The sequence below is a fragment of the Micromys minutus genome (assembly GCF_963924665.1).
Source record: "Micromys minutus genome assembly, contig: SCAFFOLD_248, whole genome shotgun sequence".
Lineage (NCBI taxonomy): Eukaryota > Metazoa > Chordata > Mammalia > Rodentia > Muridae > Micromys > Micromys minutus.
The window spans coordinates 29,568-44,359 of record NW_027667204.1 but is presented as its reverse complement, the minus strand read 5'-3'; the positions used below and the strand labels follow the sequence as shown (position 1 = coordinate 44,359).

The 14,792-nt window shown below is 40.9% G+C and overlaps 1 protein-coding gene across 1 annotated transcript in view; it reads right to left on the bottom strand.

The window, feature by feature from the left end:
- Positions 1–14,490, bottom strand: part of LOC308416188 (chromosome-associated kinesin KIF4-like) — a gene marked incomplete at its 5' end in the record, with an annotated part of 95,600 nt that extends 81,110 nt beyond the window's left edge. Inside the window, 3 exon segments of the mRNA XM_080942612.1 lie at positions 11,644–11,681; positions 12,730–13,060; positions 14,319–14,490. Coding sequence (XP_080798738.1) covers positions 11,644–11,681; positions 12,730–13,060; positions 14,319–14,490 — 541 coding nt within the window.
- Between the last annotated feature and the right edge of the window lie 302 nt (positions 14,491–14,792).

Here is a 14,792-nt window from a genome sequence, read left to right as displayed (position 1 = left end):
TGGTTGAACATGTGTCCTTGCTATATGCTGGAGCATCTTTTGGGTATATGCTGAGAAGTTGGATAGGTGGGTCCTCAGGTAGTACTATGTCCAATTTTCTTGCAAACCCACCAACAATACAGGAGTGTTTCTCTTCCTCCACATCCTGTCCACCTTATACTGTCACCAGAGTTTTTGATCTTAGCCATTCTCACTGGTGTGAGGCAGAATCTCAGGGTTGCTTTTCTTTGCATTTCTCTAATGATGAGGATGTTGAACACTTCTTTAGGTGCTTTTCAGCCATTCAGTATCCCTCACTTGATACTTATTTGTTTAGCTCTGTACCTCATTTTTAATAGGATTATTTTGATTCTCTGAAGTCTAACTTCTTGAGTTTTTGATTTTGTTTTTGTTTTTGTTTTTGTTCTTTTGTATATTTTGAATACTAGCCGTCTGTCAGATGTAGGATTGGTAAAGATCTTTTGTCAATCTGTTGGTGGTGTTCTTTCCTTACAGGAGCTTTGCAATTTTATGAGGTCTCATTTCTCAATTCTTCATCTTAGAGCATAAACCACTGCTGTTCTGGACCAGAAAATTTTTGCTGTGTCTCTGTGTTCTAAGATTTGCCCCACTTTCTCTTCTATTAGGTTCAGTATACCTGGTTTTACATGGAGGTCTTTGATTCACTTAGACATAAGCTTTGTACAAGGAGATAAGACAGGATTGATTTGCATTCTTCTGCCTGGTGACTGCCAGGTGAACCAGCAATTTTTGAAGATGCTATCCTTTTTACATTGAAAGTTTTTAGCTCCTTTATCAAAAATCAAGTGACCATAAATATGTGGGTTCATTTCTGGGTCTTTAGTTCTATTCCGTTGATCTACCTGCCTGTTGCTCTACCAATACCATACAGTTTTGATCATGAGTGATCTGTAATGTAGTTTAGGTCAGGGATAGTGATTCCCCCTGAAGTTTTTTTTATTTTTGAGAATCGTTTTTGCTTTCCTGGGTTTTTTGTTATTTCAAATGCATTTGCAAATTGCTCTTTCTAACTCTATGAAGAATTGAGTTGGTATTTAATGGAGATTACATTGAACCTGTAGATTGCTTTAGGCAAGATGACCATTGTTACTATGTTGATCTTTCCAATCCATGACTATGGGAGATCTTTCCACCTTCTGAGATCTTCTTCAATTTCCTTCTTCAGAGACTTGAAGTTCTTGTCAAAGAGATACTTCACTTGGTTGGTTAGGGTTACACCAGGGTACTTTATATTCTTTGTGACTATTGTGAAAGGTGTCAATTCTCTAATTTCTTTCTCAACCTGTTTATCCTATGAGTAGAGGAATGCTACTGATTTGTTTGAGTTAATTTTATATCCAACTGCTTTGCTGAAGTTGTTTATCAGTTGTAGAAGTTCTCTGGTGAAATTTTTGGGGTCACTTTAGTACACAATCATGTCATCTGCAAATAGTGATATTTTTTACTTCTTTCTTTCCAATTTGTATCCCTTTGACTTTCTTTTGCTCTCTATTGCTCCATCCAGGACTTCCAGTACTATTTTAATAGGTAGGGGGAGAGTGAGCAGCCTTGTCTAGTCCCTGATTTTAGTTTCTCACTTTTTAGTTTGATGTAGGCTATTGGTTTGCTGTATATTGCTTTTATTATGTCAAGGTATAGGCCTTGGATTCCTGCTATTTCCAAGACTTTTTACTTGAAGATGTGTTGAATTTTGTTGAATGATTTCTCAGCATCTATTGAGATGACCATGTGCTTTTTTATCTATAATTTGAATTTATTTATATGTTGGATCACGTTGATTGATTTCCATATGTTAGACCATCCCTGCATCCCAGGGATGAAGCCTACTTGATTATGGTGAATGATCATTTTGATGTGTTCTTAAACTCGGTTTGCAAGAATTTTATTCAGTATTTTTGCATCAGTGTTCATGAGGGAAATTAGCCTGAAGTTCTCTTTCTTTGCAAGACCTTTGTCTGGTTTAGGTATGAGTGTAATTGTGGCTTTAAAGAATGAATTGGGTAGTGTTTCTTCAGTTTCTATATTGTAGACTACTTTGGAGAGCTTTGGTTTTAGGCCTTCTCTGATGGTCTGATAGAATTCAGAGGCTTTTGATGACTACTTCTATTTCTTTAGGGGTTATGGGGCTATTTAGATGATTTACTTGATCCTGATTTAACTTTGATAACTGGTATCTCTTTAGAAAATTGTCCATTGCATCTAGATTTTTTAGTTTGGTTGAATAAAGGTTATTATAGGAGGATATGATGATTTCTTGATTTTCCTCAGTTTCTGTTATAATGTCTCCCGTGTTATTTCTGATTTTGTTAATTTGGATACTCTCTTTCCACCCTCTAGTTAGTCTAGCTAATGGACTATTATTAATATTATCAATATTGTTGCTTTTCTCAAAGAACCAGCTTTTGATTTCGTTGCTTGTTTGTATAGTTCATTTTATTTCTAGTTGGTTGTTTTCAGTTCTGAGTTTGTTTATTTCTTGATGTCCACTCCTCTTGGGTGTATCTACTTCTTTTCATTTTAGAGCTTTCAGGTGTTCAGTCAAGTTGTTAGTTTCTTTCTGGAATCACTCAGTGCTATGAGCTTTCCTCTTAGCACTGTTTTCATTGTATCCCACAAGTTTGTGTATGTTGTGGCTTCATTTTCATTAAATTTTAAAAAGGCTTAGATTTCTTTCTTTATTTCTTTTTTGACTAAGCTATCATAGAGTAGAGCATTGTTTAGCTTTAATGTGTATGTGGGCTTTATATTGTTGCTGTTGTTGTTGTTGTTACTATTATTGAAGACCAGCCTTAGTGCATAGTGATCTGGTAAGATGCATGGTATTATTTTCATGTTCTTATATCTGTTAATGACTATTCTGTGACCAGCTATATGGTCAATTTTGAAGAAGGTGCCCTGAGGTGCTGAGAAGAAGGTATATTGTTTTGCTCTATATATTTTTTTGTTCTATTAAAATCATTTGGTTCATAACTGCTATTAGTTTCACTGTGTCTCTGTTAAGTTTCTGCTTCTGTGATCTGTCCATTGATGAGAGTGGGGTGTTGAAGTCTCTCACTATTATTCTGTGTGTGTGCAATATATGCTCTGAGGTTTAGTAGAGCTTCTTTTCTGAATGTGGGTGCCCTTGTATTTGAAGCACAGATTTTCAGGATTGAGAATTTATATGGATAGATTTTTTCTTTGATGAGTTAAATGTGTCCTTCCTTGCCTTTTTGGATGACTTTTCATTGAAAATCTATTTTATTCCTGATTAGGTTGGCTATTCCAACTAGTTTCTTTGGACCTTTTGCTTGAAAGGTTTGTTCCCAACATTTTATTCTGAGGTAGTCCCTTCCTTTGTTGATAAGATGAGCTTCCTGTATGCAGCAAAATGCTGGGTCCTATTTTTGTATCCAGTCTGATAGTCTATGTCTTTCTATTGGGGAATTGAGTCCATTGATGTTAAGAGATATTAAGGAATAGTGATTGTTGTTTACTTCTAATTTGTTGTTGTGGGTAGAATTATTTTTGTGTGATTGTCTTCTTTTGGTTTAGTTGCAAAAAGATTATTTTCTTGCTTTTTCTAGAATGTAGTTTCCCTCCTTGTGTTGGGTTTTCCATCTATTATTCTTTGTAGGGTTGGATTTGTGTTCAGATCTTGTGTAAATTTAGTTTTGTCCTGAAATATCTTGGTTTCTCCATTTATGGTACTTGAGAATTTTGATGAATACAGTAGCCTTGGCTGGCATTTGTGTTCTCTTAAGGTCTGCATGGCATCTGTTCAGGATCTTCTAGCTTTCATAGTCTCTGTTGAAAATTCTGGTGTAATTCTGATTGGTCTGCCTGTATATGTTACTTGTTCTTTTTCCCTTACTTTGTGCTTCTAGTGTACTTTCTTTGTTTTGAACATTTGGTGTTTTGACTGTTATGCGTTGGAAGGAATTTGTTTTCTGTTCCAATCTATTTGGTGTTCTGTAGGGTTCTTGTATGTTCCTGGTTATCTCTTTCTTTTGGTTATTCAAGTTTTTTTCTATAATTTTGCTGAAGATATTTACTGGGCCTTTTAGTTCGGAGTCTTCACTCTCTTCTACACCTATTATCCTTAGGATTGGTCTTCTCCTTGTTTCCTAGATTTCCTGGATGTTTTGGTTTGGGAGCTTTATGGTTTTTGTATTTTCTCTGTCTGTTGTGTCAATGAGTTCTATGGTATCTTCTGAGATTCTCTCATCCATCTCTTTTATTCTGTTGGCGATGCTTGTTTCTATGACTCCCGACCTCTTTCCTAGGTTTTCTATCTCAAGGGTTGCTTACCTTTTGTTTCTCTTTAATGTTTTTATTTCTCTTTTTAGATTCTGGATGCTTTTGTTCAATTCCTTCACCTGTTTACTTGTGTTTTCTGATGTTTCTCTAAGGGCTTCTACTTGTATTTCTTTAAGGGAGTTATTCATGTGGTACTTGAGGTCCTCCAGCATCAACAGGACAAATGGTTTTAAGTCTAAAACTTGATTTTCTGGTGTGTTGGGTTATTCAGTACTTGCTGTGGTAGGAGATCTTGGTTCTGATGTTGCCAGGTTGTCTTGGTTTCTGTTTCTTAGGTTCTTGTGCTTGCTTCTTGCCATTTTGTTGTCTTTGATATTAGTTGATCTTGTCTCTGATTGTAGCTTACTCTCCTGTTCATCTTAGGATTCATAGGCTCCAGAGGGATATTGGTCCTGGGTGCTCAGCTCTCTATGAGCATGCGGTTAATTTTGAGCTTTACCTCTGGGCACAGATGGAGTCCCGAAGGATTCCAGACCCAGGCAGTACTTCAATACCTGTGCCCTGAGATTTTCCGGAGGTCTCTCTCTGTGGTATCAGGAGAGAGTTCTCCTGAGTCTCCTTTGGGTGCTCAGCTCTCTGAGCAGACTGTGTGTCCCAATGGCAGTGTCCAGCGCTGGCTCTGGACACAGATCTATATTCTTTACTTTGTGTGTATACACTGTGCTTGCTCAGGTGTGCCCACGAGTGCCACATAAGACACATGTACAGGTCAGAAGACAGTCTGTGGGGCCTAGGTCTTTTCTGTCCTGTGGGTTTTGAGCCTTGAACTCACATCATTGAACTTGGCTGCAGGCACCTTTACCTGATGAGCCATCTTATTGGCCACTTACATACATTTTTAAATGATTTTTTAATTTTATGTGCATTAGTGCTTTATCTGCATGTTTTGTCAGTGTGAGGATATTGGATTCCTTGGATCTTGAGTTACTGACATTTATGAGTTGCCATATGGGTGCTGGGAATTGAACCTGGGTCCTCTGGAAAAGCAGCCAGGGTTTGTAACTACGGAGCCATTTCCTCAGTCCTCCAACATAATTTTAAAGCTATAAGTTTAATAGAATATTTTTTACCATGTGTCTTAAAAATATGTCAGTGCTTTTGACAGCAAAAGAGCTAAATCTATAACACTGCATCAAAATAGTCTCTTTAAATGTTCTGAACCTAAACATACATGCTATTGAAGTCAGACAGGAATCAAATTCACAAGAGCTAAACAAAGTTTACTATTAAGTCAATTGGTTGTACAATGTAAGCAAACAAGTAATTACTCAATTTTCTGCTCAATTTGACTAGGATAGACACAGAAGTCGCTAAGTGTTTCGAATTTAGTAATATAGGGTTAAAGCTAGGGGTCTTGTAAGGTCCTTGTTATGTAATTTAAAGAAACTTTAGTCTTCTCTGATGTTGTGGAGAGTAACTTGCAACCCTGAAATACTGATTTACTGTTTAGAAAAATGAATCAGTGTGACTCTGAAATCCTACATATTGGGAGACTCTTAAAATCCTGAATTAGCACCAGATCCTGAATTTTACTATTTACCTTTATGACCCCTGGTGGGTTCTAGGGGCCCTTGCCACCTGATTTGTGTTTTGACATACCTACACCACAGATTCAGGAATGAGCAAACATTCTCTAAGAAGCATTTGCCCAGACCCCCCAGGTAACCTCAGAAGCAGCCATTTCATTTTGTTATGGACACATCTGCATCCCTTAAATCTCTATGCCAGAACCTCTCAGCCTGGGTACCTCAGATTTTGGCTATATTTGGAGATACCATTTTAAAGGAGATTAAGGTAGGGTGGAGTCTTTAAGGGGGCCATAGTTTAATTTATCTTAAAACAGAAGAGAGTATTTGGTCCTGAAGATAAACCCCAGGAGTTCACAGGCACAGAAGGCGGCCACATAAAGACACAGTATTATGGAGATAAGGAAGCCTTGCTAGCCCTGTTCACATGTCAGTCTTGAGCTTTCTGCTTTCAGAAGTAGGGGAATACTTTGTTGTTGTGTAAGCCAGTCAACTTTGTTGTTGTGTTCAACAGGCAAGGTTGATCTCAGACTTGTGATGATCCTCCTGTCTCTATCTCCTGAGTACAGACTGGGGTACTGACATTCACCATCACATCTAACTTAGTACCCGGCAATTAAAAATACTTTTCCAGGTTTCGCTGTAAATGTAAGATGTGCTCTGTGTTCATACTGGAATGAGAGAGGGCTTTTTCCAAGTCTCTGTTTTTACAGTGCACTGCCTATGAATGATTTATAATGTGCAATTTGTTTCCATGAATTGTTTTTGAAGATCAATCTTTTCCTGTCTGTCCTTTACCTAAAAGTAATATTAAATTGTTCTCCCATAAGCAAAGGGTGACACAAGCTAAAAACCATGTTCTTAATAGTTAGAGATACAGACATTGACATTGATTTTTACATCAAATGACTCTGAAGGAGAGACTTGTCTCCACTCTCCAATGAATAAACAATATTAAGTTCTTTGAAATTACATACTTTAATTGCAGGCCTGCTATTAAAAAGAAGGCATTTATATCTTCTCAAAATGTTAGAAAAAATTAGCAAATCACTAAGTTGTACATATTTAATTTGCAGATGATGCTGGTTATACATTCATCCCATTTTAATACCATTTTATCTTATTGATTTCAGAAAATAATGCTATTTTCATTTATAGTTTGGAGATTTGCCATTGTGAGTAGAGTTCTTTCAATTATACATATTCTCTTTTAGTCTTGGTAATTGCATTCTTACACTGGCCACCATGTTGATTTGAATAGGTTTGGTCCCCACAGACTCATATGTTTGAATGCTTGACCCATATGAAAGGGCACTATTAGAAGGTGTGAGCTTGTTCAAGGAAGTATACCACTGTGGGGGTGGAGCGTTGAGGTCTTAAATGCTCAAGCTCTGCCCAGTGTGAAACAAGTCCAGCCTCATCCTGGCTGCCTTTGGTTCAAGATGTAGAACTCTCAGCTGTTCTCCAATACCATGTTGCCTGCACACTACCATGTGTCCCACCATGATGATAATGGACTGAACCTCTAAAACTGTAAGCCAGCTCCAATTAAATGTTGTCCTTTATAAGAGTTTTCCTAGTCAGGGTGTCTGTCACAGCAATGGAACTCTTAAAATAGACATGATGCAGCACAAGGTGAAGCTATGTGATTTTTCCCCCTTAATACATAATCATTTAGACCAAATACAGTCTTCAGACAGTACTCATTTCTAACACTTTACATATATACCTTACTTTATCCACTGTTATCCAAATCTTCCTTGTGTCTGTGTGTTACATGTGTTGGTCTGGAGGCCAGAGGCTGAAGCCACATATCTTCTGCATCTCCAATTCCTTTCATTGTCATTGCTTGGTTTTGTTGTGATGGCTGGTTTTTAGGGTCCTTTTATCATATATTTATTTATATTATGTGTGTTGGTGTTTTATCTGCAAGTATGTCTGTGTGAAGGTGTTAGATCTTCTGCAGTAGAGTTACAGGACAGCTGTGAGCTCCCATGCGGGTGCTGGGAACTGAACCCAGAGCTGGAAGAGCAGCCACTGCTCTTGCATCCCTCCAGTGTCTTTGATTTTGCTTTTAAAGACAGGTCTAGTACTAAATCTGGAGCTTTCTCAATTTAGCTAGACTGGTTGACCATTACGCTGCTGATGTCAGCTAGTCTCTGTCTTTCTCCTCCCTCCATATCTCTCTAGTGCTGGGGTTGCAGACATACTCTCTTATTTTTCACAGCAAGCACCTCACCCACTGAGCCATCCCTCCAGTCTCCCGCAGTTACATTTATTTTCAACTTCCTATTTTTAACTGTTTCTTCATTATCTTACTCTGGACAGCCAGCATTGTTGTTCACAAAGACACCTGGAATGTTTTTATTCCTCATCCAACCTTCTTTAGGGACAAAGAAGCTTTTGTTTTACCTAAGGCAGTTTCACCTTTTCTGTAGTCATACCCAGTGAGCAGCCTGAAAAAGCCTGGGGTACGATTGCTACTTGGAAAGTGGGAGTTTGAAACCAGGCTTGCTGGTGGAATTCAACTAACCTTCCATAGAGGGCAGTGATGCTGAGGTTGATGCTGCATGCAAATCAACTATTCAGAAACCAGTGGCGGTCTCCATAGCAGTGTGCGGGTCTGGACACACTCTGCCCTCACAGGTGAGGAGAGCACAACAGTCAAGTAGAGTAGGCAATGCCCTCTGTCCCATCCACCCAGAAAAGGGTGTTTCTGTTGGGTAGCAATCCACTGAACCTCTCTGCAGGTTGTGACTAGAAATCTGGATCTGGTGAAAAGAAGGATTTACCCTGAAATTGAGGAAGTTTAAGCTTTGGGGAACCTGAGAGAGGCCAAGTAGTATAGAGTAATGCATCCTTACTGTTATAGGGCTTGTGTGAAGTTACTGGGAATAAAATCATATACTCTACTCAATTATAATTAGCAGATTTATTAGCTGGTAACAGGATAAACAATGTCAGAGCCAAGTTTGAGATTTCCATGGAGGAAGGATATGAGAAGAGTTTTCAAAAAGTGAAACCCATAAGATCTTCAATATGTATTGCAAGCAAACAAAGGCTATTCTGTGCTGCCAAGCTTAAATGTCAAGGCAACTCAAAACAAGCTGTGGTTATCCAAAAAAAAAAAAAAAAAAAAAAAAAAAAAAAAAAAAAAAAAAAAAAAAAAAAAAAAGCAGTTATATCCTAACAAGTAGATAGTTGTACCTTGTACTCTTTGGGTGGTTCAATGAGTCAGGGTTACTGAGAACTCATCTTTGAGTGACGAGAGTCAGACAAATGAATGGCTGGTGGGTACCAAAATAGATGCCTAGCATGAAATGGTGCTTTTTTTTTAAGCTATGACAATTAGAAAACATCTGAAGAATGCTACCAGTTAAAGATCTGATACCAATCACTGAAAAAAGTAATCACTTACAATGTCTTACATGTAAGGATCTCCAAAGAAGAATTCTCAAATTCCACAATAACTTTATACAGATACCTGTTAATGTTGTTTATAAGTCACAAATCTAAAATAATTCAAAACTATCAATCACAAAAAATTTTCTTTATTGAAAAAAGATTTTTTTTTCACACAATATATTCTGATTATGGTTCCCCTACCCCTACTCCTTCTTGTCTCTCCTTGTTACCTCTCTTATCCAGACTTTTTAGTTTCTCCTTAGAAAACAGGCATCTAAGGAATTAAAATAAAATAAGACAACTCAAAATCAAATCAGTCTGACAAAACAACCAAGCAGGAAAAATAGCCAAGAAAAAAGCACAAAAACACATCTCTATGCAGACACACATATATTAATACACATAGAAACCCTGTAAAGACCCAAAACTGAAAGCAATAATGTATTCACAAAAGACAGGTAAAGTAGGAATGACCAACATACTCTGACTACACATTATAAGACAAGGACCCTCCAAAGATGCCATTGAGTCTGTTTCTTGTTGGTCTTCTACCGCTGGGCATGTGGCCTGCCCTTAAGAATGATTTGTTTCCCTAGTGAGATGCCCTTGGAGAAAACTAACTTCTCATCTGCAAATGTCTCTCTACTGGAGGTAACTTCTGGGTTAGGGATGGAGGCATGTGTCTGCTTCCCACAAGAAAAAAATATTTAAAAACATTTTGATAAGCCATATTAAAAGGTGGTTTCTTCTTTCTGTTATCTATGGGAAATAAGGCCACAAATTTACACTCAGGGGAGTACTAAAGCTATGTATTAAAAAGTTTATTATAAGTTTTGTGGTCATTATTTTTATTTGAATATTTTTTGTTCATTCTACATAAATATTTAGTTCAATAACTTAGTATTCTTCTTACATGAGTCTTATACAATTGTACAAAGTTCATATACCAAGATAAAAAGCGTTTCTAACTAAGGTGCTGGTGAAATTAGCCAGGCAAGCCTAATTCTCAATGTTATTTGCCAGTGCTTTAGTGCACGAACAAAGAGCTTTTAAAGCATTGGTTGCTACCCCAACAGCTCCAAAGACTGGGGTATAATTCAATATGTACAATATATTTTTGTTTCTGTTTTAAGAACAATTTTATCTATTTGTATGTATGTGTGCCTTCGAATTTATGTATGTGCATATGGGTGCCTTCAGAAGTCAAAGGGTGTCATCCCCCTGGAACAGGGCTTATAAGTAGTTGCTGTAAGTGCTCTTAACTGCTTTGCCATTTCCCCCAGGTCTTTCTGTTTCAGTACTGGAGACTAAACCTAAGACCTTCTGAATGCCAGGCAAGCCGTCTGCCGCTCAGTTATAACCCCAGTTCCAACACATATTGTTATTGTTGTTTTGTTTGTTTTGAGATTTATGAAGGCAATAAGGATGGGTATCTGTACCTGAACTGCCAGCCTTGAACTCACAGAGACCCACCTTGTTCTGTTTGCTGGGTGCTAGGATCAAGGGTGTGCCCTACCTAGGCAAGAGATGTTGACTTATGCCCTTAATCCCAGCTCTCAATTGGATCTCTGAGTTTGAGGCCAGTGGGATCTACAGAGCAAGTTCCAGTGCAGCCAGGACTCCACAGAGAAACACTCTGTGTGTGTGTGTGTGTGTGTGTGTGTGTGTGTAGGAATGCCCCTCCATGCCCAGCTCATCTGGACTTTACTTCATAGGCTCACTGCAGCTCCTTGTAATCCTTGTAATCAGAGGCATTGCCGCACCTCCATGGGCCATATGCCCCCCACTCTCTTCCTCCTTCCCCTAACAGTGACTATCAGTACATTCTGCAGTTTTTCAAGAATGTTCCTGCTCCTCCTGGGAACTGTGGACAGAGAATGGATCTTGGCCTATCCTTGACCTGAGGAGGGAAGATGATACTTGGGCTAGTTTTGACTTGAGTCAGGTGGGTATAAAGCTGGTGAAAGCCCCTTAGGGCCCTTCAGAACTTACTGCCAAGGTTAGTATGAGGCTTAGAAGAGAAATCCCCTCAAAAGAACAAAGTGGAGTCAGCCAGTCTGGAAGATTATTTGTAGGGAGGATAGAAGCTTCAAGACAAACATGGGGAAAGTTAGAGAGAACAATCCTGTGGGTTCAGTCCAGTGAGTTGGCTCTCAGGCTCTCATTCTGCGAAAATAGACAGTTGCATTTATTTATTTACAGAAGGGAAAGGTGGTAGCCTGGTATTCACTGTTGGTCAGACAGGCTGCCTGAGGCAATCAGGGGTCGGGTCTGCTGTCCTGGGAGGGACTGTGGTCCCTGCCAGCATCTGGACTGAAGTATCACTGGCAGCTGGTGAGAAAGCCCCGTGCCTCTTCACAGACATTCTAGTTAGTCAGTTCTGCCTCCTTACTGGCCTCTGAAGAGAATTCCTCCACTTCTTGGACAAGTCTGTGGACAGAGAAAGATAAAGGACAAGTTTGCTTGTAGCCAAAACTGTAATGGGGCCCTAGAAAAACAATTTTAAAAAACTATGTGAATTTGTGTGTGGTGCAAAAAAATACATCTTGCCTGAGGAGGTAAAAGGATGCTTACAGGAGTTGTTCTCTTTTTTCATGTCAGTCCTGGGACTGAAGTCAGGATTTCTGGGCTTATTTGATGAGCCATCTTACAAGTATAAGTGTGTTTGGCATCAAGCAAATGTTGTGAGGCTGGGTACAATGTTTGAATTGGCTGTAAAGTTGGTGGACATGAGTATATGTCCACATGTGCTGTGTGTGTTCATTTTGCCGGAGACAGACCAGGATCTAATGCCTACTAAGTTCGAAATCTTGACTCTGAGATTTCTCCATCCCCACAGTCCACTCTGTTTTTACTACTTCAGAAAGAATCCTCATTCCCCAGGCTGACCCTGAATTGATCTTACATAGCCTTCTAAGTAGCTGAAATGGCAGACTTTTGCTGTCATGCCTAGCAAGCAAGAGTTCGGGATCCAGTCTCTCCACAATGCTAGAACAGACTCAAAACTCCTTTTCCCTCTACGCTAATGTCCTGGTATCATGTATGTGCCCAAACAGCATACACACACATACTCTCTTCTCTGTCTTTCCTCTCTCTCTGGATCTCTCTCTCTTCCACACACACACACACACAGGTGCATGCATGCAACAAAATTCCAACCTGCAATAGTTGGTTATGGTGGTGTATTCCTGGTGTGGTTATGGTGGTGTATTCTTGGTGTGGTTATGGTGGTATATTCCTGGTGTGGTTATGGTGGTGTATTCCTGGTGTGGTTATGGTGGTGTATTCCTGGTGTTATAGATGTCTGCAGCTGAAGCAGGAGAATTTCTATAATTTCAATGGCAGACAGAAGGAGCTTTCATCTGAGATCCCAACTGGGTGGGGTTCCATCCCCAGTGTCTCAAAAGAAAAAAAAGTTGGAGGATCATAATAAAAGAAATAGGGGGAGGGAGTTTAGAGAAGAAGATGAGTCCCACACCTGCTTAGCTCCAGGTCTCTCTTAGTGAGCTGTCTCTTCATTTCCTTCAGCAGACTATCCAGGATTGAGCTGTCTCCAGGCTCCCATGCCCTGGCTCCAGGCTCCAGTGAGCTGGCCCCAGGTTCCCCCATGCTGGACTCAGGCTCCTGTGGGCTGGCTCCAGGCACCTGAGCAGTGGCCTGATGCTCCCCCGTGCAGGCCCCAGGCTCTACTGCGCTGGCTCCAGTCTTCTTAGTGCTGGATCTGGGATCTTGGGAGCTGACTCCTGGGGAGCAGATGCTCAGATCACACAGGAGCTGCTGGGTTGGCCTTAGGGCTGGCTCCAAGTCATCTGTAGAGACAAAAGTCATTATAGCAGGTCTCTGCTCCCAAAGCATTATTTGTATATTTCAGGTTGGGATGGGGTTGGGGTTGAGGGTGATGTTGGCGTTGGCTCTTCTCTCACTTCTAGAGATAAAGTGGAAAGGGAGAGAGGCACTTCAGCAGAAATCTCACTTGTCCCTTGCAAGTGTGAGAGCCAAGGGCACAGGCGGAAAAGAGAATGCCCAGGTCTAGAGTGCAGAGGAATGGCCTGCACACACAGCTGCCAAGGTTGGCTTCCTGTGAGCCAAGTGAGCTGAGGATCCAGCCTGCCAGCTGCCCTCCTGCTCTCTCTCATCCTGTTCTTCCATTGCGCCCTGTCATTCCTGACAGCACTTTAAAAGTACCAAGCTTCTGGTACCTGCAGCAGTGGTGGGAGGTGCTGATGCTCTCACAGCCTTCAGTTTCCCAGGTCCAGACATGCACCACGCATGCAACCAAGCAAAGGCATTAGGGTTCAAATCCCTACTACTTGCATGTGTCTGTCTGCAGTATATACAGCCTACTGTTCTGTCTTCCCCTTGTCAGTCAGTGCACAGGTCAGTGTTGGGTCCAGGACATCAGCTATGAGGAGTTTAGTTTATCTAACATGTCTGCAGGTTCCAGCTCAACACTGTGCCCGGTTTAGGACACTAGCTCTCACTTCCTAGCTCATGCTATCCTGGATCACACAGCCCCCAATTGTTGAAAGGCTAGATGTGGGCCACTGTACCTTTTATGGTTTGTTGTATAGCCTGGGCTGGACTCTAACTACTGAGCTTTAAGTATTCCCTCCTGCCTCAGTCCCCAAGAGCTGGGCTTTCAGACATATAACTGTGCCCAGTCCCACTCTGCTACTTCTAGAAGAAACTTGAGGGTCAGTGGCTTCAGTTGTCCTTGAAGTCCTGAACACAACTCTAGACATGAGTGTAAGACAGCAGTAAGCAAACCCTATGCAGCTAAACCATCTCCAGAGAATCACCGAAGTGCATGCAGCAGGGCTCTGCCACTGACCTCCTCACCGACACTCCCACCTCACTGACAGGGCCCAGCTCAGGACCAGTGCAGCACCATTCCCCCCAGTGCCTTCCAGTTGTGAGCTCAGCAGCCCAGGCACAGAATCTCTTACTCAGTTGCCCATGTACTACCCACACTGGTGAGGACATGGGTTCTGATACCAAGCCAGAGCTGAGGCACCCATAATGCCTCCTGTGGGTTTCAGGGTTTCTTCCTGCCATGGAGATGCCTACCTAGGAGCTCCTTACCACTTCCTTCCACGTGGACAGCCTGCACGGGCAGCTCGTGTCGACTGGTGTCCACGGCTTTGCCAGGTATCTTGCATTCCCCCTTGAAGTGCTTTTTCACAGGCGGAAGATGCCTCAGCACCTCAATCTGCATGTGGGAGGAGACACAGTAAGCCATGCTGTGTTCACCCACACAAAAAGGAGCTATGTGTGAGATGGAGTAAGCCTTGCATATGCTAAGCACTGCTCTGGCATTGCATGTCACCATTCTCATGGACCAGCCTGTTCATGCAACAGGATCCACTCTGACCTGCCCTGGATGGAAAAGGGTTACTGTGTTAAGCACTGGGGTGGGATAGAAGCTGATTTTCCTACCCCTTGAGCTGGCAGGTGCCAAAGACTACCCTGCACAGCATGTGGCATACAGGTGTCCTTGCATAATATGTACTAGCTGGTTTTGTGTGTCAAGTTGACATCAAA